Source organism: Canis aureus, chromosome 9 (genome assembly GCF_053574225.1).
Source record: "Canis aureus isolate CA01 chromosome 9, VMU_Caureus_v.1.0, whole genome shotgun sequence".
NCBI lineage: Eukaryota > Metazoa > Chordata > Mammalia > Carnivora > Canidae > Canis > Canis aureus.
Genome location: NC_135619.1, coordinates 47579363 through 47603280, shown reverse-complemented (window position 1 = coordinate 47603280; position 23918 = coordinate 47579363). Strand labels below are relative to the sequence as shown.

At 40.1% G+C, this 23918-nt stretch overlaps 1 protein-coding gene across 1 annotated transcript in view; it reads right to left on the bottom strand.

Annotated features, from left to right (window-relative positions):
• The window catches only part of LOC144320829 (peptidyl-prolyl cis-trans isomerase A-like), a 27958-nt gene extending 4040 nt beyond the window's left edge, over positions 1-23918 (bottom strand). Inside the window, exons 1-3 of the mRNA XM_077909807.1 lie at positions 23753-23918; positions 17975-18332; positions 17572-17687 (exon numbers count right to left, since the gene is read on the bottom strand). Coding sequence (XP_077765933.1) covers positions 17572-17687; positions 17975-18299 — 441 coding nt within the window. The 5' untranslated portion in view covers positions 18300-18332; positions 23753-23918. The remainder of the gene's footprint in view (positions 1-17571; positions 17688-17974; positions 18333-23752) is intronic.

Genomic DNA, 23918 nt, shown 5'->3' with positions numbered 1-23918 from the left:
TGTTTGTCCTTCTCCAATTGACTTATTTCACTCAGCATAATACCCTCCAGTTCCATCTACATCGAAGCAAATGGTGGGTATTTGTCGTTTCTAATGGCGGAGTAATATTCCATTGTATACATAAACCACATCTTCTTTATTCATTCATAGGAAAAAGCTATCTAGTGGAGCCAAAGAAATGGAACGATGAACCAAAAAGACAATCTGACTAAACTTGATTTTAGAAAATAAGTCAGAGAAAGATTCACAGGTTTTAAACACAGATATCCAAATAGAGACAAAAGGCAGCTGCTCTAATTAATTGGTTCTCTTTTAAAATTGTTTTTGTAAAAACAATGTTACATTTTATTATAGTCCAATTTATCAATCTAAAATTCTATTTACTAGGTTTTATATTTTTGCTTGAGATTACTCTGAGAGAATCCTTTTTATTTCCTCTGATTATGTTGACTTCAGTTTTAATGTTTAAATCTAAAATTTATTTTGTTGTAAGGAATGAAATAGGAATCCAACCATATGTTTTTTTCAATTGGCTAGTCAGTTGTTCCAATTTATTTTATTTTTATTTATTTTTTTATTCATGAGAGACACAGAGACAGAGGCAGAGACACAGACAGAAGGAGTAGCAGGCTCCTCACAGAAAGCCCGATATGGGATTCAATCCCTGCACCTGGAATCATGCCTTTAGCTGAAGGCAGACACTCAACCACTAAGCCATCCAGGCGTCCCCCAATTTATTTTATTGAATAAGTGACTGTTCACTGTTTACTGGTAAATTAAGATTCTGTGTTATATTTTAAAATTAATTTGACAATCACATTATTTTACTCATACATTTTTATAAGAAGTCACACCTTTTGCAATATTTCTATCTTAAGGAAAAGCTACACTGCCATTTTAGGTTAGTTGAGTTCACTAGGGCTGGATCAGTAAAGATTAGCGTGTAGAACTTAGCCTCCTTATAACAAAGATATAGTGTCTTACCTACTATCTTAATTTGGGTCCTCCAAAAAGCAGACAGTGAGACCAGGATTTAGGTGGAGTTAGTTTATTTGGGAAGCACAACAAGGAGTATGCTAATGAGCAAGTTTCCACTCTGGGGTCATCCCCTGTGAATTCTCTAAGAAGTCATGTGAAACATGTTTTGGAATATTCCTCCATGGTGCAAGAGAAAACATTCAGGAAGAGAAGTGAGATAAAGCTGTTTTACTTTATTTCATTTGTGTGTTCACTAGAGTAACACTTTTAATTTTCTTTAAGAACTTTTCCTTTGCAGTTACAACTTGATTGTTCCGCACAATAGGTCTAGCTTTTGGTCTATCTCAGCTTTCAACACCAAGCCTAACCATTTCCAGCATTTGATTTAAAACGAGAGGCATGCAACTCTCCTTTCACTTGAACACTTAGAGACCACGGTAGGGTTCTTAATTAGCCTACCTTCAATATTGTTGTGTCTTAGAGAATAGAGAGACCTAAGGATAGGAAAAAAGATAGGGGTGTGGCTGGTCAGTGGAGCAGTCAGAAAACACAAAACATCATTAGTTAAGTTCCCCATCTTAAATGGTCATGACACCTCAAAACAATTACAACTTTAACATCAAAGATTACTGATCACAGATCATTATAACAAATGTAATAATGAAAAAGTTTAAAATACTACAAGAACTACCAAAATGTGACACAGGAACAGGAAATGACCAAATGCTGTTAGAAAAATGGTGCCAAAAGGCTGGCTCAGTTCAGGGTTGCCATAAACCAATTTGTTAAAAAAAAAATGTTATCTGTAAAGTGCAATAAAGCAAAACAAACAAAGAAAATGAACTATGCCTGTATACATCCAAAATCTTGCTTCAAAGGTATGATAATTCTTCTTTTCACAGTACAGTATGAAAATAATTTGATCATCGTGACACTCCTCAGGACCTCACAATGGTCTAGCATATTCATGGAAGCATGCTAACTAAAGCTAGAGAATGGGAAATTCCAAGTATTATGAATGCATGTCAGAGTATGGGAGAAAAGCTCCATAATATTTAGAGGCATGCCATACTCGGGATATTTTTAGGAGTCTGGGAGTACACTAAGACATTCCCTTTGAACTAAAGGACAAATTAAAAAACTCAAATCTCCTACCACTAATAAAGAAGCAAAGTGCCTGATGGGTAAGTCACTCTGGCCCTGCCCTTTCTCCTTTTCTGCTTCCTTATCTTTTTCTCTCACCTTCTTTTCCTTTTTTCTCTTAGATTTTCAGTATTCATTTGAAAATAAATTTGTGAAATCACCTATACAAATTTCTAGGTCTTTAAAAATTTATTGAAATGTTCCTGAATATTTCAAATATATATAAAAGTTGAAAGAGAATAATTATGAACTCCTATACTCCCACCAGCAACATTCAGCACACATCAAGATTTTGCAACTCCTTTGTTTATCCCAATTTTGCTATTGTAGTATCTGTAGAACAAGCCCTAGCAGATCCTTATATTGTATGTCAAGTGATAATAAATAATATATTATTTGAAAACAGAATGTAGTAAGTTAATGATGTATATTATAAACCCCAGAGCAACAACTAAACAATTTTTAAAAAGAGGTGTTAGTAGTAAGCCAGTGGGGAACACAAAATAAAATTCAAAGAAATATTCAACCAAAGAAGGCAAAGAAATTGGAAAAAAAATATTATGAAGAACAGACGACACAAACAGAAAACCAATAGCATGATAGTCACATTAGATCCAGCTATAAAAATAATTATAAAAATTTATATAGTCTGAATACACCAATTAAAGGCAGAGATTATCAAACTGGTTTAAAAAATAAGATGTAATCATATGGTGTCTACAAGAAACATTCTTTAAGCAAGTCATACAGATTAAGATACTAGGATGGCAAATGCTAGCTACATAAACACTAATTGTAAGAAAGAAGAACTGCTAAACTGACATCAGAGAAAGTTGACCAGAAGACAAAAAAAAATACTGTTACATTTCATAATGATAAAAAAGGGTCACTTTATCCAGAAAACATAACATTCCTAATTGCATAGGCACATGATAATAAAAATATAATAAACATAAAAGACTGGCAGATAAAAGGAAAAATAGGCAAATCCATTATTTGTGGATTATTTCAACACTCCTCTCTCACTAAGTGATAGAACAAGTAGATAGAAAATCAATAAAGATACAGAAGACTTGAATAGCAGTATCAACCAACTTATGTGACATTTATAAAACATTACACCCAAGAGTAGCAGAATTTTTTTTCTTTTGAGAGAGAGAACATGTCTGCATACAGGCAGGAGTGGGAAGGGGAAGAGGGAAAGAGAAGCTTAAGCAGGATCCACATCCAGTGTGGACCCTGAGATCATGACCTGAGTTGAAACCAAGAGTCAGTCACTTAGACATTTAACCAACTGACCCACCCAGGTGCCCCAGAATACACATTCTTTTCAAGTACACATGGAACAGTCATTATGCTGGTCTATGAAGCAAGTCTCTAGAAATTTTAATAGGTTTAAAATTATACAAGGATAATTCTCCAAACCAAATACAAGTAAATTAGAAAACAATAATGAAAATGTATTGAGAAATTCACCCAAATATATGGATATTAATCAATGCACCTTTTACTTATGGGTAATGGAAGAACTCATGAGAGAAATTAGAAAATATTTAAACTGGACAAGAATGATTTTTTTAAATATTTTATTTATTTGGGAGAGAGAGCACATGAGCTGGGGGAGGGGCAGAGGGAGAGGGAGAAACAGACTCCCTGATGAGCACAGAGCCCAACTTGAAGCTTGATTCCAGGACCCCGAGACCATGACTTGAGCAAAGTTATATGCTTAACTGACTGAGCCACCCAGGTTCCTGGAAAATAAACTTACTGCATGCTAAAACTTGTGAAATGTAGATAAAGCAATACCAATGTAATTCCTAGCTGCATTTTTTGTAAACATAGACAAGTTAATTCTAAAAATTACATGGGAGGACAAATGAACTAGAATAGTCAAAATAATTTTGAAAAACGAGAAAATTGGGGGGAGGCGGGGCAAGATGGTGGAAGAGTAGGGTCTCCAAGTCACCTGTCCCCACCAACTTACCTAGATAACTTTCAAATCATCCTGAAAACCTATGAATTCGGTCTGAGATTTAAAGAGAGAACAGCTGGAATGCTACAGTGAGAAGAGTTTGCACTTCTATCAAGGTAGGAAAATGGGAAAAAAAATAAAGAAATAAAAAAGCATCCAAGGGGAAGGGACCCCGCGAGGAGCAGGGTTAAGGCCGCACAAGGAGCGCCCCCAGGACAGGAAAGCCCAGGCCCAGAGAAGCAGGAGCTTTACCAACCTTCCCGGATGGAAAGGCGCTGGTAGGGAGCTCGCGCAGGATCCCAGGAGGGGCAGAGATGCCCTCAGGCTCCCAGGGACACTAACAGAGGAACTGCGCCCCAGGGGAGAGGGCACCACACACCGCGGGCCAAACTCCCTAAAGGGCTGCAGCGCGTGCCTGGTGGGGCCCCGAGAGCAGCTCAGGTGGCAGCTCAGGCGGCGGCTCTGCGCAGAGGGGGCTGCAGGCCGGGAGTGCAATTCCAGGGGTGCAGGCCCCAGAGCCCAGGGCGCTGGAGGACACAGCCCTGGATCCGGTGCTCCCCCCGGGTCAGGCAGAGTCTGGGAGGACACAGGACAGCAAGGAGGCTCCTGCCCCCGGGCGGCCCGGACCTGTAAAGATCTGCGCCCCCTGCCCCCAGAGCATCCAGGCCCCTGCGGACTGAGAGGTTACTGCAGGACCTGACTCTAGGGCTGGAGAGCAGGCCACTGCCACTGTTGTTGTTCCTCCTGGTGTCACCTTGTACCTGGAACTGAGCAGGGGCCACACAGGATAAGCAGCTCCCATTGAGCCGTGCACCTGGCAGGGGGCTGGGCAGCTCCTCCAGGTGCACACACCTGAGAATCAGCACAGCAGGCCCCGCCCCCAGAAGACCAGTTAGAAGAACAGGGGAAAAGCAAGTTATTGACCAAGCAGCACTGGAAAGTTCCAGGGGAAGTCGAGGGATTTACAGTATATAGAATCAGAGGATACTCCCCCTTGTTTTCTGTTTGTCCCCCCCGCCCCCACCCCCCGTTTTTTTCCCTTTTTTTCTCTCTTTTTCTCCTTTTTCCAGCACAACTTGTTTTTGGCCACCCTGCACTGAGCAAAATGACTAGAAGGAAAAACTCACCTCAGAAGAAAGAATCAGAAACAGTCCTCTCTCCCACAGAGTTACAATATTTGGATTACAATTAAATGTCAGAAAGCCAATTCAGAAGCACAATTATAAAGCTACTGGTGGCTCTAGAAAAAAGCATAAAGGACTCAAGAGACTTCATGACTGCAGAATTTAGATCTAATCAGGCAGAAATTAAAAATCAATTGAATGAGATGCAATCCAAACTGGAGGTCCTAACGACAAGGGTTAATAAGGTAGAAGAACGAGTGAGTGACATCGAAGACAAGTTGATGGCAAGGAAGGAAACTGAGGAAAAAAGAGAAAAGCAGTTAAAAGATCATGAGGATAGGTTAAGGGAAATAAATGACAGCCTCAGAAAGAAAAATCTACATTTAATTGGGGTTCCCGAGGGCGCCGAAAGGGACAGAGGTCCAGAAACTGTATTTGAACAAATCATAGCTGAGAACTTCCCTAACTTGGGAAGGGAAACAGGCATTCAGATCCAGGAGATAGAGAGATCCCCCCCTAAAATCAATAAAAGCAGCTCAACACCTCAACATTTAATAGTGAAACTTGCAAATTCCAAAGATAAAGAGAGGATCCTTAAAGCAGCAAGAGACAAAAAATCACTAACCTTTATGGGGAGAAGTATTAGGCCAACAGCAGACCAATCCACAGAGACCTGGCAGGCCAGAAAGGGCTGTAAAGAGATATTCAGGGTCCTAAATGAGAAGAACATGCAGCCAAGAATACTTTATCCAGCAAAGCTCTCATTCAGAATAGAGGGAAAGATAAAGAGCTTTCAAGATAGGCAGAAACTGAAAGAATATGTGACAACCAAACTGGCTCTGCAAGAAATATTAAGGGGGACCCTGTAAAAGAAAGAGGAATTCCAAGGAAACAATCACAAAAACAGGAACTGAATAGGTATCATGATGACACTAAATTCATATCTCTCAATAGTAACTCTGAACGTGGATGGGCTTAATGACCCCATCAAAAGGCACAGGGTTTCAGACTGGATAAAACAGCAAGACCTATCTATTTGCTGTTTACAAGAGACTCATTTTAGACATAAGGACACCTACAGCCTGAAAATAAAAGATTGGAGAAGCATTTACCATTCAAATGGTCCTCAAAAGAAAGCAAGGATAGCAATCCTCATATCAGATAAATTAAAGTTTGTCCCAAGGACTGTAGTAAGAGATGAAGAGGGACACTATATCATACTTAAAGGATCTATCCAACAAGAGGACTTAACAATCATGAATACTTATGCCCCAAATGTGGGAGCCACCAAGTATATCAATCAATTAATAACCAAAGTTAAGACATACTTAGATAATAATACACTTATACTTGGTGACTTCAATCTAGCGCTTTCTACAATCGAAAGGTTTTCTAAGCACAACATCTCCAAAGAAACAAGAGCTTTATTTTTTTTATAATAAATTTATTTTTTATTGGTGTTCACTTTGCCAACATACAGCATAACACCCAGTGCTCATCCCCTCAAGTGTCCCCCTCAGTGCCCATCACCCATTCACCCCCACCCCCTGCCCTCCTCCCCTTCCACCACCCCTAGTTCGTTTCCCAGAGTTAGGAGTCTCTATGTTCTGTCTCCCTTTCTGATATTTCCCACACATTTCTTCTCCCTTCCCTTCTATTCCCTTTCACTATGATTTATATTCCCCAAATGAAAGAGAACATATAATGTTTGTCCTTCTCCGATTGACTTACTTCACTCAGCATAATACCCTCCAGTTCCATCCACGTTGAAGCAAATGGTGGGTATTTGTCGTTTCTAATGGCTGAGTAATATTCCATTGTATACATAAACCACATCTTCTTTATCCATTCATCTTTCGATGGACACCGAGGCTTCTTCCACAGTTTGGCTATTGTGGACATTGCTGCTAGAAACATCGGGGTGCAGGTGTCCCGGCGTTTCACTGCATCTGTATCTTTGGGGTAGATCCCCAACAGTGCAATTGCTGGGTTGTAGGACAGGTCTATTTTTAACTCTTTGAGGAACCTCCACATGGTTTTCCAGAGTGGCTGCACCAGTTCACATTCCCACCAACAGTGCAATAGGGTTCCCCTTTCTCCACATCCTCTCCAACATTTGTGGTTTCCTGCCTTGTTAATGTTCTCCATTCTGACTGGTGTGAGGTGGTATTTCATTGTGGTTTTTTTTTTTTTTTTTTTTTTTTTAATTCATTGTGGTTTTGATTTGTATTTCCCTGATGGCAAGTGATGCAGAGCATTTTCTCATGTGCATGTTGGCCATGTCTATGTCTTTCTCTGTGAGATTTCTCTTCATGTCTTTTGTCCATTTCATGATTGGATGAAACAAAAGCTTTAAATGATACACTGGACCAGATGGATTTCACAGATATTTACAGAACTTTACATCCAAACGCAACTAAATACACATTCTTCTCAAGTGCACGTGGAACTTGCTCCAGAATAGACCGCATATTAGGTCACAAATCACATCTTAACCTATACCAAAAGGTTGGGATCGTCCCCTGCATATTTTCAGACCATAATGCTTTGAAACTAGAACTAAATCACAAGAGGAAGTTTGGAAGGATTTCAAACACATGGAGGTTAAGGACCATCCTGCTAAAAGATGAAAGGGTCAACCAGGAAATTAGGGAAGAATTAAAAAGATTCATGGAAACTAATGAGAATGAAGATACAACCGTTCAAAATCTTTGGGATGCAGCAAAAGCAGTCCTAAGGGGGAAATACATCGCAATACAAGCATCCATTCAAAAACTGGAAAGAACTCAAATACAAAAGCTAACCTTGCACCTAAAGGAGCTAGAGAAAAAACAGCAAATAGATCCTACACCCAGGAGAAGAAGAGAGTTAATAAAGATTTGAGCAGAACTCAATGAAATCGAGACCAGAAGAGCTGTGGAACAGATCAACAAAACCAGGAGTTGGTTCTTTGAAAGAATTAATAAGATAGATAAACCATTAGCCAGCCTTATTAAAAAGAAGAGAGAGAAGACTCAAATTAATAAAATCATGAATGAGAACGGAGAGATCACTACCAACACCAAGGAAATACAAACAATTTTAAAAACATATTATGAACAGCTATACGCCAATAAATTAGGCAATCCAGAAGAAATGGACGCATTTCTGGAAAACCACAAACTACCAAAACTGGAACTGGAAGAAATAGAAAATCTGAACAGGCCAATACAAGGGAGGAAATTGAAGCAGTCATCAATAACCTCCCAGACACAAAAGTCCAGGGCCAGAAGGCTTCCCAGGGGAATTCTATCAAACGTTTAAAGAAGAAACCATACCTATTCTACTAAAGCTGTTTGGAAAGATAGAACGATATGGAGTACTTCCAAATTCATTCTATGAGGCCAGCATCAAGTTAATTCCAAAACCAGACAAAGAACCCACTAAAAAGGAGAATTATAGACCAATATCCCTGATGAACATGGATGCAAAAATTCTCAACAAGATACTAGCCAATAGGATCCAACAGGACATTAAGAAGATTATTCACCATGACCAAGTAGGATTTATCCCCGGGACACAAGGCTGGTTCAACACTCGTAAAACAATCAATGTGACTCATCGTATCAGCAAGAGAAAAAAAAAGAACCATAGGATCCTCTCAATAGATGCAGAAAAAGCATTTTACAAAATACAGCATCCATTCCTGATCAAAACTCTTTGGAGTGTAGGGATAGAGGGAACATCCCTCAACATCTTAAAAGCTACCTACAGAAAGCCCACAGCAAATATCATTCTCCATGGGGAAGCACTGGGAGCCTTTCCCCTAAGATCAGGAACAAGACAGGGATGTCCACTCTCACCACTGCTATTCAACATAGTACTGGAAGTCCTAGCCTCAGCAATCAGGCAACAAAAAGACATTAAAGGCATTCAAATTGGCAAAGAAGAAGTCAAACTCTCCCTCTTTGCCGATGACATGATACTCTACATAGAAAACCCAAAAGACTCCACCCCAAGATTGCTAGAACTCATACAGCATTTTGGCAGCGTGGCAGGATACAAAATCAATGCAAATAAGTCAGTGGCATTTCTATACACTAACAATGAGACTGAAGAAAGAGAAATTAAGGAGTCAATCCCATTTACAATTGCACCCAAAAGCATAAGATACCTAGGAATAAAAGTAACCAAAAGGTAAAGGATCTATACCCTAAAAACTATAGAACACTTCTGAAAAAATTGAGGAAGACCAAAAGAGATGGAAAAATATTCCATGCTCATGGATTGGAAGAATTAATATTATGAAAATGTCAATGTTACCCAGGGCAATTTATACATTTAATGCAATCCCTATCAAAATACCATGGACTTTCTTCAGAGTTGGAACAAATTATTTTAAGATTTGTGTGGAATCAGAAAAGACCCCGAATAGCCAGGGGAATTTTAAAAAAGAAAACCATAGCTGGCGGCATCACAATGCCAGATTTCAGGTTGTACTACAAAGCTGTGGTCATCAAGACAGTGTGGTACTGGCACAAAAACAGACACATAGATCAATGGAACAGAATAGAGAATCCAGAAGTGGACCCTGAACTTTATGGTCAACTAATATTCGACAAAGGAGGAAAGACTATCTCTTCAATAAATGGTGCTGGGAAAATTGGACATCCACATGCAGAAGAATGAAACTAGACCACTCCCTTGCACCACACACAAAGATAAACTCAAAATGGATGAAAGATCTAAACGTGAGACAAGATTCCATCAAAATCCTAGAGGACAACACAGGCAACACCCTTTTTGAACTCAGCCACAGTAACTTCTTGCAAGATACATCCACGAAGGCAAAAGAAACAAAAGCAAAAATGAACTATTGGGACTTCATCAAGATAAGAAGCTTTTGCACAGCAAAGGATACAGTCAACAAAACTCAAAGACAACCTACAGAATGGGAGAAGATATTTGCAAATGACGTATCAGATAAAGGGCTAGTTTCCAAGATCTATAAAGAACTTCTTAAACTCAACAGCAAAGAAACAAACAATCCAATCATGAAATGGGCAAAAGACATGAACAGAAATCTCACAGAGGAAGACATAGACATGGCCAACACGCACATGAGAAAATGCTCTGCATCACTCGCCATCAGGGAAATACAAATCAAAACCACAATGAGATACCACCTCACACCAGTGAGAATGGGGAAAATTAACAAGGCAGGAAACCACGAATGTTGGAGAGGATGCGGAGAAAATGGAACCCTCCTGCACTGTTGGTGGGAATGTGAACTGGTGCAGCTACTCTGGAAAACTGTGTGGAGGTTCCTCAAAGAGTTAAAAATAGATCTGCCCTAGGACCCAGCAATTGCACTGCAGGGGATCTACCCCAAAGATACAGATGCAGTGAAACGCCGGGACACCTGCACCCCGATGTTTCTGGCAGCAATGGCCACAATAGCCAAACTGTGGAAGGAGCCTCGGTGTCCTTCGAAAGATGAATGGATAAAAAAAAGTTGTGGTTTATGTATACAATGGAATATTACTCAGCCATTAGAAACGACAAATACCCACCATTTGCTTTCACGTGGATGGAACTGGAGGGTATTATGCTGAGTGAAATAAGTCAATCGGAGAAGGACAAATATATGGTCTCATTCATTTGGAAAACATAAATAATAGTGAAAGGGAATAAAGGGGAAAGGAGAAAAAATAAGTGGGAAATATCAGAAAGGGAGACAGAACATGGAAGCCTCCTAACTCTGGGAAACGAACTAGGGGTGGTGGAAGGGGAGGAGGGCGGTGGGTGGGGATGACTGTGTGGCGGGCACTGGGGGTGGCACTTGACGGGATGAGCACTGTGTTATTCTGTATGTTGACAAATTGAACACCAATAAAAAATAAATGTATTATTAAAAAAATACAGACACTAACTTTATAGTGGAGAAACCTAGTGAACCCCACTAACCAAGTTTTTAAAATTAATATCATCAACACTAGGGTAAACTAATATCACGTGTTTCCTGATAACACATGCTGAGAATACTATGAGTATTTAATAAAATATATATTTAGTCTTTGTCCCAGGTTCCTGGCACAGAGCTCCTAAAACCTATGTAATTCCCTGAGAAATAGGAAAGTCTTTTGATAGTCATAGCAAGCCCCGTTTAACCATACCTAACTTCATTCTAATAAGATGAGTCATAGGGAGTGGATCCCAGATAGCTTCCAGATGGGGACCAGAAAAAACAAATGAGTTCTTAGAGGGTTAGAACTTTGAGCCCCACCCTGACCTCTAGAGAACAGAGAAGGGGCTGGAAATTGAATGTAGACATCAATGGATTTAATCAATCATGTCTACATAATGAAACCTTGATTCTGGGTTGATGAAGATATCTATGTACTGGGATGGTGGTGCACACCCTGGAAAGGGCATGGAATTTTTGTGTCACCCACCTCCCATTCCTTGCCCCAATGCATCTCTTCCATTTAGGTGTTCCTGAATTGTATCCACTATAATAAAACTGTAACTGCATATGTAATGCTTTCTTGAGTTCTGTAAGTCATTCTAGCAAATTATTGAACCTGAGTGAGAAAATCATCTAATTTGTAGATAGACATAAATGTGAGTAGCCTAGGGACCCTGTTGGTGACTGGTATCTGAACTGGGAACTGGGGACAATGTAGTGGGACTGTGCAGTCTGTACTACCTGGTAGCAGTAGAGTGTCAGAAGTTAGTTACTAGTGGTCGTTAGTGCTAACTACTAGTAGTTAGAATCAGAATTGAATTGGATTGTAGGACACCCAGCTGGTAAAGAAGTGAAGAACTGACTTGTTTGGAAAGCCAAACAAGGTCTCAACATTGACATCGGTGGTATTTCCGCCCAAAATACCTTACTTGAATCTCCTCAAAAAGACATTTTGCAAAATAACTAGCCTGAACCCTCAAAATATACATCACGAAATATAAACACTAAAAACGATTCCAGATTTAAAGGAGACTAAAGAGACATGACAGGCATATGCATTATATAATTTGGGATTAGATCCTTGATGAGAGGAAAAATATAACTATAAAGAACATTAATAGGACAATAGACAAAGTTTGACTATGGCCTATTAGGAAATAGCATTATATCATAAAATTTCCTGATTTTGAAAAATTATTATAATTGTATAAAAGAATATTTCTAGAAAATATTCACTGAAATATCTAGTAAAAATGTTTCCAACTTATTAAGTGGTTCAGAAACATAATATGCATAGGGGCGCCTGGGTGGCTCGGTTGAGTGACAGACTCTTGACTTTGGCTCAGGTCATGACCTCAGGGTCATGAGATTGAGCCCAACTTTGGGCTCCACACTCGGGGTGGAGGAGCCTGCTGGAGATTCTCTCTCCCTCTGACCCTGCCCCTACTCGTGCTCTCTCTCTCTAAAATAAATAAATAAAATCTTTTAAAAAAGAAAAATAGTATGCATATATTGCTTACATACATTGTATATAGAAAAAGAAAATGATAGAGCAAATGGGGCAAAACAAACAACTGGAGAATCTGGGCAAAGTGTATATGAAGTTTCTTATACCAGTCTTACAACTTTTCCGTAAGTTTGAAATTACATAAAAATAAAAATAACAGAAAACAACACAGCAGTCTTACCGATTTAGGGGCTAGTTTTCTTCCACAGAGTGGCATTTTTAAGATAATCCCAAAAGATTATTAGAACACTAAAAGACAGATATACCAATTCCCAAACTATGTTCCCTGGGGCAAATTAGATCATGACAGATTAGCAGATTTATCAAAACTAAAACAATTTATCAAAATTAAAACAATTGTTACTTCTTTCTCCTAAAATTCACTTTGGAAATCATTTTATTCGTCAGATGGAGAACTCATACTCTCATGTGAGAGAGCTCATATTTCTTTAGGAAAACATCTTGACAAAGTGAGATGTGCAAAGTGAGCTTATTTATCTAGACAAGGAATACAAAAGTAGGAATAAAGTCACCAGGGTGGGAAGACTAGCAGTTACATGGTAAAGGTCACATGAGTAGCAACGAGACCCCTCCCTAAAAACCTGCAAGTCTTCTCCTTAGAAACCATGGTACGACATGCAGTGCCTGTCCTATGGAAACAGAACGTGTTGCATTCCTGTTGACCTGGGAGGAAGAGGAGTGTTTTGACAATATAAATCCTTTGACAGGAAATATTGGGGAATCTTAAGGCTTCTGTAGGACATGAAACTAAGGTGTTCAAGGCAACCTGAGATGGTCAATTTTAAGTGTCAATTTGACTAAGCTAAGGAATGCCCAAATAGCTCATAAAGCATTGTTTCTGGGTTTCTGGGTATGCGTGTAAGGATGTCTCCCGAAGAGATTACCATTTGAATCATTAAACTGAGCAAAGATCTTTACCAATATAGGTTGGCATCCTCCAAATCATTGAGGGCCTGAACAGAACGAAGAGGCAGAGGAAGGACAAATTCATTCTCTCTGCTTAAGCTGAAACATCTGTCTTCTTCTGCTCACCTCCCTCCATTGAAGTTTCTGATTCTCAGGCTTTTGGACTCAGAGCCACACCAAACTCACACCACTGGCTACCCAATTCCCAGACCTTCAAACTCTGAATTATACCACCAGCTTTCCTGGTTGTCCAGCTTGCAGGCAGCAGGCAGATCGCAGAACTACTATGCCTCCATAATTGAGTCAGCTAATTTCTGTAATAATCCTCTCCATATGTATATTTATATATTTATATATATATTTCTATATATATATATATATATATATATATATTTCTATACTCATGTATACATTTCTCTGAGTAACCCTAGCTACTGGATGGTATCTAGTTTTCATATAAAAGGAGAACAGCAAACACATTATACAGTTGTTCTGATTACATGTTAATATCTTATCATCAGGGACGCCCGGGTGGCTCAGCAGTTAAGCATCTGCCTTCAGTCCAGGGTGTGACTCTGGAGACCCGGGATGGAGTTCTGCATCAGGCTCCCTGTACGGAGCCTGCTTCTCCCACTGCCTCTGCCTGTGTCTCTGCCTCTCTGTGTGTGACTCATGAATAAGCAAACAAAATCTTTTAAAAAAATATCTTATCATCAATAAATGGGTGCCATATTCAAGAAAGTTACATGAATGATGAGCTGATGCAGGAGGAAATGATGTGTGATTGAACTTCTACATATAGGCAGCAAACACCCTGTCTTTGGTATTTGTGGTCTGATTGAGAATCGCTGGTTTAAGTTGTGGATCTTGTTTTGTACTTTCAATATAGGAATGTGCTATCTTATTAGTAATTAGTAATAATAAATTGGAGTTGAATTCTCCAATTTATATCATTCTGTCACAAGGTTTTAAAAAAATGAATCAAGTGTTGACCACTTCTTATAATTGACTTATCTATGAGACTTTTTTTTTTCTTAGCTTCAATCTGACCTTGATTATTTGTCATGGCCACCTCGTGGTTTTCCACTGCTACATTACAACTAGGCAAGGGTTCTGTGGTCAAATAGGCTTTAAGAAATACTGCTATGGGGTGTCATTTTTACAGATGCCAATTTGAAGAGGCAGGACTCAGAAAACAGAATGCATTTTCCTGTTCTGGCTACTTTCACAAAAAGCTCTGAGGCACTCCTGATTATTGGAATTATGGGTGGGGCTGAGTAATGAATTATCCATTAGCCAAGGGATTTCCACTGTCAACAGCAATGTAAACTGCATGTCACGGATCAACTCCACACCTTCGGAATGAAATTCCTGGGACACGATTCACTTCAGCAAGGGCCACTATAAACACAGATCAAGGGTTCTAAGGGGGAGTCAGCAAGGATAAGGGCTTCACCCCGGATCACTGCAAATCAGGGACATGGGCCTCTTTCAGAAAGCAGTGCAAGAATTAGATCATTACTGCAAAACGAAAATTATGCTGTCAAAACTTTTAAAGTGGTAAGCATATTAACCAAAATGCATGTGAGTGAGGAAATTCTCAGAGCTGCAGCAGCTTAGAACCACACAGACAAATGAAGGCTTTCTCAGCCAAGCTGAAGCCTATTTACGGTCCTACTGTACTTGGGACTATCGTGCCCTTGAAACCCAGCTGTCACCTAAGACAGGAAGGGAATTCTGCAAATTTGGCAGCAACCCTTCAGCTGTGTGCTTAATACCCATCTTGTAGTCTGCTACGGTGTGACGTTACTACAGGGCTTGCAGAAGACACGGAGATAGCTCCACAAAGTATCAAATTGGAAGAAATGGATTGTACATCCTTGTACAGAATGGATTCTGAAAAATACCTCATGATTTCGCTACCTGCACTATCATATCTGTCCCCAAATCCCTGCCCTCAGTGTTCTTCACTAGTTACCATATTTATTCACCCAGGTTCAAACCCTCACTTATCCCTGACTCCTCCAACCCCCTCACTCCCATCTTGGCTGCCACCTCTGGCAGATCCCACTTCTTCACTGGAAATCCATTCCCTTCTTTTGCTCATTAAGGCCAGTGCCCTGGTTCAGGTCCCCACTTCCTCATACTACTAAGTTGTTTATCCTCCCAGTTTCTAGCACTTTTCATTTTATGACCACTGTAAAGTTCATCTGGTAAATCAGTCTGAATCATAACGACCTTAATCTAACCACCATAATCTAACCACCTTCAATTATTCCTCATGGCTCTGGACGGCAGACATATCCCTCAGCCTGGCATCCAAGACTCCAGTAATCTCCAGGCTCTGTCCCCATAACCCCTCAATGTATACACTATTACCCACACATGTCCATACAAGCACCACATGGTGGCTTCTTTCAACTTCTATTTACGTCTGGATCTCACCTTGCACACAATCTATTCAAATCCTATCTATTTTCCAGGGTCCATATCAAGCATTCCTTCCTCAAAAAGACATTTCTCTGCTCCCCAAGTAATGTCATCTCCTACATCCCTGAACCTACCACATTTTTCTTGGCATCTATTATGATCTGCTTTCTATGCTTCTTATCTATCTTATCTACTCTATAATTTTCATTCAATCAATATTTATTAGGACTTGACTATGTGCCAGGCCTTGTATTAAGCATCAGGAATACAGGGGTGAATAAGACAGCAATGACCCCTCAAATCACACAGAGGAGTATGCAAGCCAGGATCACCATAGAGCACTGAGACCGTACCATAGAGAAGGTAGCTAGGCCAACTGTTCTATCAAGGTGCTAGAAAATCCTGATAAACAAAGGGTCATTCAATTCAGATGCTCTGTTTAAAAACCATAATTCTATTAATAAAAAAGATCATTTTAAATGGGAAATTTGAAGAATCAGATAGTATAATCTTTAAGTCCATAATTAAAGACCCATATACAATTACAGCAAAAGTGGAAGGATGTCAAATATCCCTGCTGAAATATTTTACAGCAACAATTACCATTTTTTAAAGACATATTTATTTGTCAAATACAATAAATCAAAGAAAGGATGAAAGGAAAGAAAATCAGATATTGGTGTCAATGGGACTTCAAAAGAATGTAAAAAGACTACCGGTTTGGTTTTTTGACAGTTTTGGATCGAGTGCTTTAGAATCTCAGTAATATCCCCAGAATTTCATGTGGATATAACATAGATAAGGATATGTATATTTGGGAGGTAAAAAAAGAAGAGAATACAACTATGAGATGAACTATGTTAAATTATCATAAGGAGAAAAACAAGACAGGGACACCGGGGTGGCTCAGAGGTTGGGCATCTACCTTCGGCTCAGGGAGTGACTCCAGAGTTTCAGGATTGAGTCCCGCATCGGGCTTCCCATGAGGAGCCTGCCTCTCCCTCTGCCTTTGTCTCTGCCTCTCTCTGTGTCTCTCATGAATAAATGAATAAAATCTTTAAAAAAATAAAAAAGGACAAGATTTCTCTATGGCCCATATCCTTGACTCAACCACCAGTAACGAAACTCTGGCATTTACAAGATGGGAAAGTTGCAGCGTGCCTGGGTTGCTCAGTCAGTTAAGGGTCAGACTCTTGGTTTGGGCTCAGGTCATGATGTCGAGGTCATGGGATCAAGCTCTGAGTGGGGCTCCGTGCTCAGCACAGAATCAGCTTGAGATTTTTGCTCCTTCCTTTTCTTTCCTCCTGTTCTCTCTCTCTCTCCTAAATAAATAAGTAAAATAAAATAACATTTCTTAATGAATAAATAAAAGATGGAAAAGTTCTTTCCATACATTCTAGTTCTAAGTATGCAAATTACTACATTTCAGTGATTCTATTACATCTCAGTTTGAAACATTGCCCACGATTCACATCAAGTGTCCAACGTTCCACCCCATTTCTCTCCTCACCCCACTCACCCGTCTCAGTGATCCCCTATTTACCTCATAAGCATCTTTGATGTTCAAGGGCTCACCAAGTGCTGCCACATGTCCCACAATGCCTTTGTTCCATTCTAAGAGGATACGGTTATTTGAAGCTTCTTCCAGTGTTGAACCTTCTGCAACATCAAACAGGAGGCTGATAAGAAACTTGGTGAAACTCAGGAAGGGTCTGGAAGTTCAGATAAAACAGGAGTTAGAGGGATCCCTGGGTGGCGCAGCAGTTTGGCGCCTGCCTTTGGCCCAGGGCACAATCCTGGAGACCCAGGATCGAATCCCACGTCGGGCTCCCGGTGCATGGAACCTGCTTCTCCCTCTGCCTGTGTCTCTGCCTCTCTCTCTCTCTGACTATCATAAATAAATAAAAATTAAAAAAAAAGAAAAAAGAAAAAGAAAAACTGGGAACCGTTGGTGTTGGGTCCAGCATTGGCCATGGACAAGATGCCAGGCCCCGCGGGCTTCAGGGTGAAGTTCTCGTCATCAAACTTCTCCCCATAGATGGTCTTGTCGCCAGTGCCATCGTGGCGCGTGAAGTCCCCACCCTGGCACATAAATCCTGGGATAATCCTGTGAAAGCAGGAACCTTTGTAACCGAATCCCTTCTCTCCAGTACTCAGAGCATGAAAGTTCTCTGCTGTCTTTGGAACTTGGTCTGCAAACAGCTCGAAGGAGACGTGGCTCAAAGGCTCGCTGTCCACGGGGATGTCAAAGAACACGGTGGGGTTGACCATGTCTGGACGTCGAGGCCTGCTCCGGGTATACTCCTGGTATAAAGGAAGAAAATTAAAAAGTAAGCAATAGCTAATTCTAAAAATTTAGTTCAAGCAAATTTAAATTATTTAAATTATGTGAAAGAGATCCATCTGAGTTGAAGGCTTCACTGTACGTGATTTTTTTTAAACAAACATCAGATTATACACATCAAAATGACTGTTCAATTCAAAGGATTCCGTTTCAAAAAATGTTTCATATCAATGGATAGTGCCATTACTTTAAACATTTTTGGAGCTCTTCTTTTGAAACTAACTTCTAGGAAAATTCATAAGATAAAAAAAGGATATTAGTTTTCTCCAAAAGTTAGATCTTCTTCTTCACTAAGCCCTTCTCTCAAAACTAACACATAAAACCAAAACCAAAAAAAAAAAAAAAAAAAAAAAAAAGCTTGCATCCCAATTTTGTGTTTTTAAACACAAAAAACCCTAGAGTAACAGCTAACTTAGTAACTCTTATGCATAAGATTTGACTTTTCCCAAAACTCAAATTTACCTTCAAAAGACAAAAACTTACTAACACTAACAATGTTTAAAAGAATATGCCCATAATAAAAGCAATGCAATCCCCACTCTATAAGGACATATTGATTATTTTCACTAAAAGGCCAGGACAAAAAAAGTTGGACTATGCACTATTTTGGAGAGTGTTTGTATACAGGCATTCTTCAATCTTTTTGTCTGTGGTAAAAATTGTGACCACCTTGATGGAGGGTAAACAGGCAACATCTAACCATTTTTTAAATGCATTTATCCTTTGTTCCAGATGTTTTACACATGTGGCAAAAGAAGTACAAGCATATTTCCTGTAGCACTATTTTTTATAGCAAAGTTAATAAGCTACCTATACCACAACTGGAAGGCTGGTTAAATACATAATGACACATTTATACAATGGAATACAAGACAGACATTGAAAAATAGTTATTTCCCTTAATAAATCTCCATAATTTATTAAGTGAAAAAAGAATACAGAGTGAAAAAAGAAGAGGCTGCCTTATTTATGAATCTCTACTAAGTTTTCCATTTTTGAGATATTCCCTTGATTATTTTATTTTGAAGAACAAAGTATTATTTGGTAAATATCTATTATTCTGAAATAGTACCAGTCTAGAATGGAATGGGTAAAAAAAAAAAAATAACACAGATGATATTATCAGGATGACCACAAAATTTCAAGTGCTGAATACAGATATAAAAGCCTTTCAAAGACCCCTTTAAGAAGAAACACTTCCATAACCCCCCCAAATTGCAGTAGTGGTGCCAAAGACACTGATGTCAAAAATGCATGTGAAGCTGTCAAAAATGTACAGAAGGGCAGCCCGGGTGGCTCAGCAGTTTAGCACCACCTTCCGCCCAGGGCGTGATCCTGGAGACCCAGGATCAAGTCCACATTGGGCTTCCCAGCAAGGAGTCTACTTCTCCCTCTGCCTGTGTCTCTGCTTCTCATTCTCTCATAAATTAAAAAAAAAAAAAAAAAAGATGTATAGGAAGTTTCTGAATAAAATTGTTTTGTAAGAGGTAGATATTAAAAAAAAGCACTATATTTAAATTAATATATTTTATGTGATTTATAGATATGTACATGTACCTTAAATTGCTAAATCAATATAAAAATAGGCATTTGGGGGATCCCTGAGTGGCGCAGCGGTTTGGCGCCTGCCTTTGGCCCGGGGCGCGATCCTGGAGACCCGGGATCGAGTCCCCCGTCGGGCTCCCGGTGCATGGAGCCTGCTTCTCCCTCTGCCTGTGTCTCTGTGCCTCTCTCTCTCTCTGTGACTATCATGAATAAATTAAAATTTTTTTTTGAAAAAAAAATAGGCATTTGAATTATTTCAGCTACCAACCTAAAATTTAGTCAAATGATTCTTATCTTATTGGAAAATGGTAATAAACTTTTTTTTAAATCAAAACACCTACTTGACAAGCCCATGTGGATATCTAAACAGACAAGTTAAAATGGCAAAAAAACAGAATTCCTAATGATACTCATTATCTTACTACAATCTCACTCCCTGCCAGTTTTCCTTATATTAATAAAAGCACCATCACCTCCCTAGTTACTCAAATCAACATCTAGGAATAATTCTAAATTTGTTCCCTTCAAATCTCACATCCAAGCCAAGCCCCATCTATGTGACTCCCCAAAGCTTGTATCCCAATCTGGTCATTTCTATCTCTTATGTTACATCCTGGTCTAAGTAAGTCCACTATGGCTACAGCCTCCTCACTGGTCTCTCTGTATTATACGTGCCCCCTTTCAATCCATTATCCCCATAGCAGCCCGAGGAATCTTTAAACAAAGTATATCTTAACGTCATAATTATCCTACTTGGTGTCTCAGTGACTGAAGAATAAAACTCAAACTCTTTCAATCCCCTACCATCGTTCCACTTGCCCAGGCTGGCCTCCCTGGTGCTCCTCAAGCACACCAAGCTCTAACTGTCCTCAGTCTGGAATGTTCTCCCCTCACCTACATCTGGCTGATCACAGCTTCTGCATCTCTACTCAGACAAGTCTTCCTTGATCGTGCCACCTAAAGTGGCCTTTGACACATGATGGTCTCACTTCACAGAACCTAAATTCTTATTAGTTGCTCTGTTGTCTTATTGTCTGTCTCCTCCAACCACATGTAAATTTCATCAGCGCTGCGGGTCTGCCTTGTTCCCGGGCTGAGAAAATGCCTGTCTCATAGTGTGTCTACAACAAATAATTTTTGAGTGAAGTGAATGGATCAATAAATAAGGCTCCTAAATGAACTACAACAAAAGGGAGGGCAGTCTTTGATGATCTAAACGCTGGTATGTCTGTTGCATAAAATTAACACTGCAGTTTAACTATGAGTATTTATCACCTCTTGGATGTAAGCCTAGTAACTAACTATGCTTAATTTATCCTCATATAACCTACAGGGCCTACTATATATCTTAAATAGAGCCAGGACTTAAAAATTCTGTTATATGGTTTTTATTACTATAGTTGTCTCACAACTGTTTTGTTTCTAATTATTTTCTTGGAGGGATGAACTCAGTGTTAAATTATACAGGAAAGCAGATCTAGTATATTTGCTCATTCAGTCAACAATTTTTAACCAGCAGTTATCGGGGAAGGGATTTCTCATGACACATTATTGATTATCTGAGTCCCTGTAGTTAGTTATATGCTTATGTAGCTTAGCTCTGTGTTTGAAGATAAGTTATAACAAACAACGTAATATAGCAGCAGAAATCCTTTCAAGGTCAACCAATTTTCACAGGCATTTATTTATTTTTTTATTTTTTTTAAAGATTTTATTTATTTATTCTATATATATATATATATATATATAGAGAGAGAGAGAGAGAGAGAGAGAGAGAGAGAGGGACAGGCAGAGGGAGAAGCAGGCTCCATGCAGGGAACCTGACTAGGGACTCCATCCTAGGGTCTCCATGATCATGCCCTGGGCCAAAGGCAGGCACTGAACCGCTGAGCCACCCAGGGATCCCCTTGGCAGGTATTTAAATAAGAATTTAGGAATGCCAGAAACCTTCATCCTGTTCAAGGATTACTTCTGAGTACAGATCATTCAGTCTGGGGATAGGATAAAAAAGCATGCATGAATGTCAAATGACAACAATTAAATCAAATAAGGTAGAAATATTCCATCAACATGCCTGTTTACAGGCACAGATGCCCAATCTAAGTGAATCCAAATTTATTTTAAATTTTAAAACATGTTAAATGTTTCTACAGAACCATCTGTTTCATGGGGTCCTGAATCACAGACTCATTTTACACTTACAGCGTGTAACAAAAGGGAAAAAAGCAAAGTAATGTGAGCTTCTAGTTAAAAAAAAAAAAATCCTAGCTCTAAAGTCAAAATGTCTGCAATAAGTTTTTGCCACAACCATATGAATCACACTGGGTTTAGAAATTTGGAATTTTTATAATCAACCACTGTCTAATCTCTCTTAAATCTCCAGCTAATGCCACCAAATATAAGCCCAAACCAGAACCCCTGACTACACACAAGCTCTTAGATTATATTCTTTAAACTGACAGCTTCCAGCGCTTTATAACTCTTAAAATTAATGGCCTGTACTACTCTTTAAATATTTTACACTTTCATTTTCTGACTTTTACTCAACATGAACTCTTACAGATATATAAGAATATATATACACACATACGTTTTAAAGAAGGTGGTCAGTCTATTGTCAACAACTATAATATAATAACCATAGCTAAAAAAAAATAAAAGTCTTTATATAGGGTTTCAGATGACCTACATTTTACACTGAGCAGCAACTCTGAGAAATTAGGATTTTAATTCTATGCTACTTGGGAGAAAAAGTAATGCGGAAAACAAAGTAAATTTAACTCTTTCCATTTGTTTCCCAATAAAAAGTTACTAGCAAAGTTTTGGCAGGCTCTGAAAGAAGTGTTCTTATGTATTTAACTGTTTAACAACAACCACCAAGCTACCCTAAGTGCCTATGTTTGGGGGGGGGGAGAGAACATCTATGCTGATTTAAGTAAGACCCCTCACTTTTTTCTTTCAAATATTAGTAACCTGCCTACAGAACACCTCCAAAGAACACCCTGACCCACTGAAAAAAAAAAAAAAAATCAGCCCAGTTCTCCTGCCCACTCCCCATTCAATGTGACAGAGAGGGGGAAGTGGGCCAGGGGGAAAGGGAGCTGGGGACGGATGGCCTGGGAGTGGCTTGGGAGCCCTGGACCCGGGCCCAGCAGGCAAGAATTCCGGATCGCGGTGCCTGAGTGCCCCGGCCCGGCCCAACGCGCACGACAGCGTCCTTCGAACACACGTCACTCTCTTCGGGGTTGACCCTCTGGTGGCTCCAGGTTCAGGACTTTTTTTTTTTTTTTTTTTTTAATTTATGATAGTCACAGAGAGAGAGAGAGAGAGAGGCAGAGACACAGGCCGAGGGAGAAGCAGGCTCCATGCACCGGGAGCCCGATGTGGGATTCGATCCCGGGTCTCCAGGATCGCGCCCTGGGCCAAAGGCAGGCGCCAAACCTCTGCGCCACCCAGGGTGCCCAGGTTCAGGACTTTTGAAGGAAGACTGCCAAGGCGGGCAAGGAGACTTTAAGGGAGAGCGGAGTGACTAAACCCTGGAGATCAGATTTGCCCTAAGCGGTCGGCTCCGTCCTCAAACCCCGACAGTGATGACGTCCACACCGACTCTTTAGGAGAAACAGCCTTTTGTGAAAAAACAAACAAAAAAACAAGAGCCGCTTCTAGGATCCCAAAGTACCACTACACCGGAAGAGAATAAAGGCGGAGAAACCTATCAGGCCGGTTCCAGGGACGCACCCCCCTACCCCCCGCTGGCGTGACCCCGACGCCCCCACCCCGCACCCAGCCCCGCGCCCCCAAGGGAAGTGGGGGGGGGGGATGCTCAGCCAACTACCTTGCTTGGTCTCCAAAGGGCAACACAGCGAACATAGGATGCTGGAGGCGCAGCTCCCGCGGCCTCCGCAGGCCCTGGGCTGGGGGGCGACGACGAGCCCAGGTGAGGCGGCCCCTGAAGCCTGTCGCGGGCTCCCGACCCCGCCGCCGTCCGCCGCCCGCCCTGC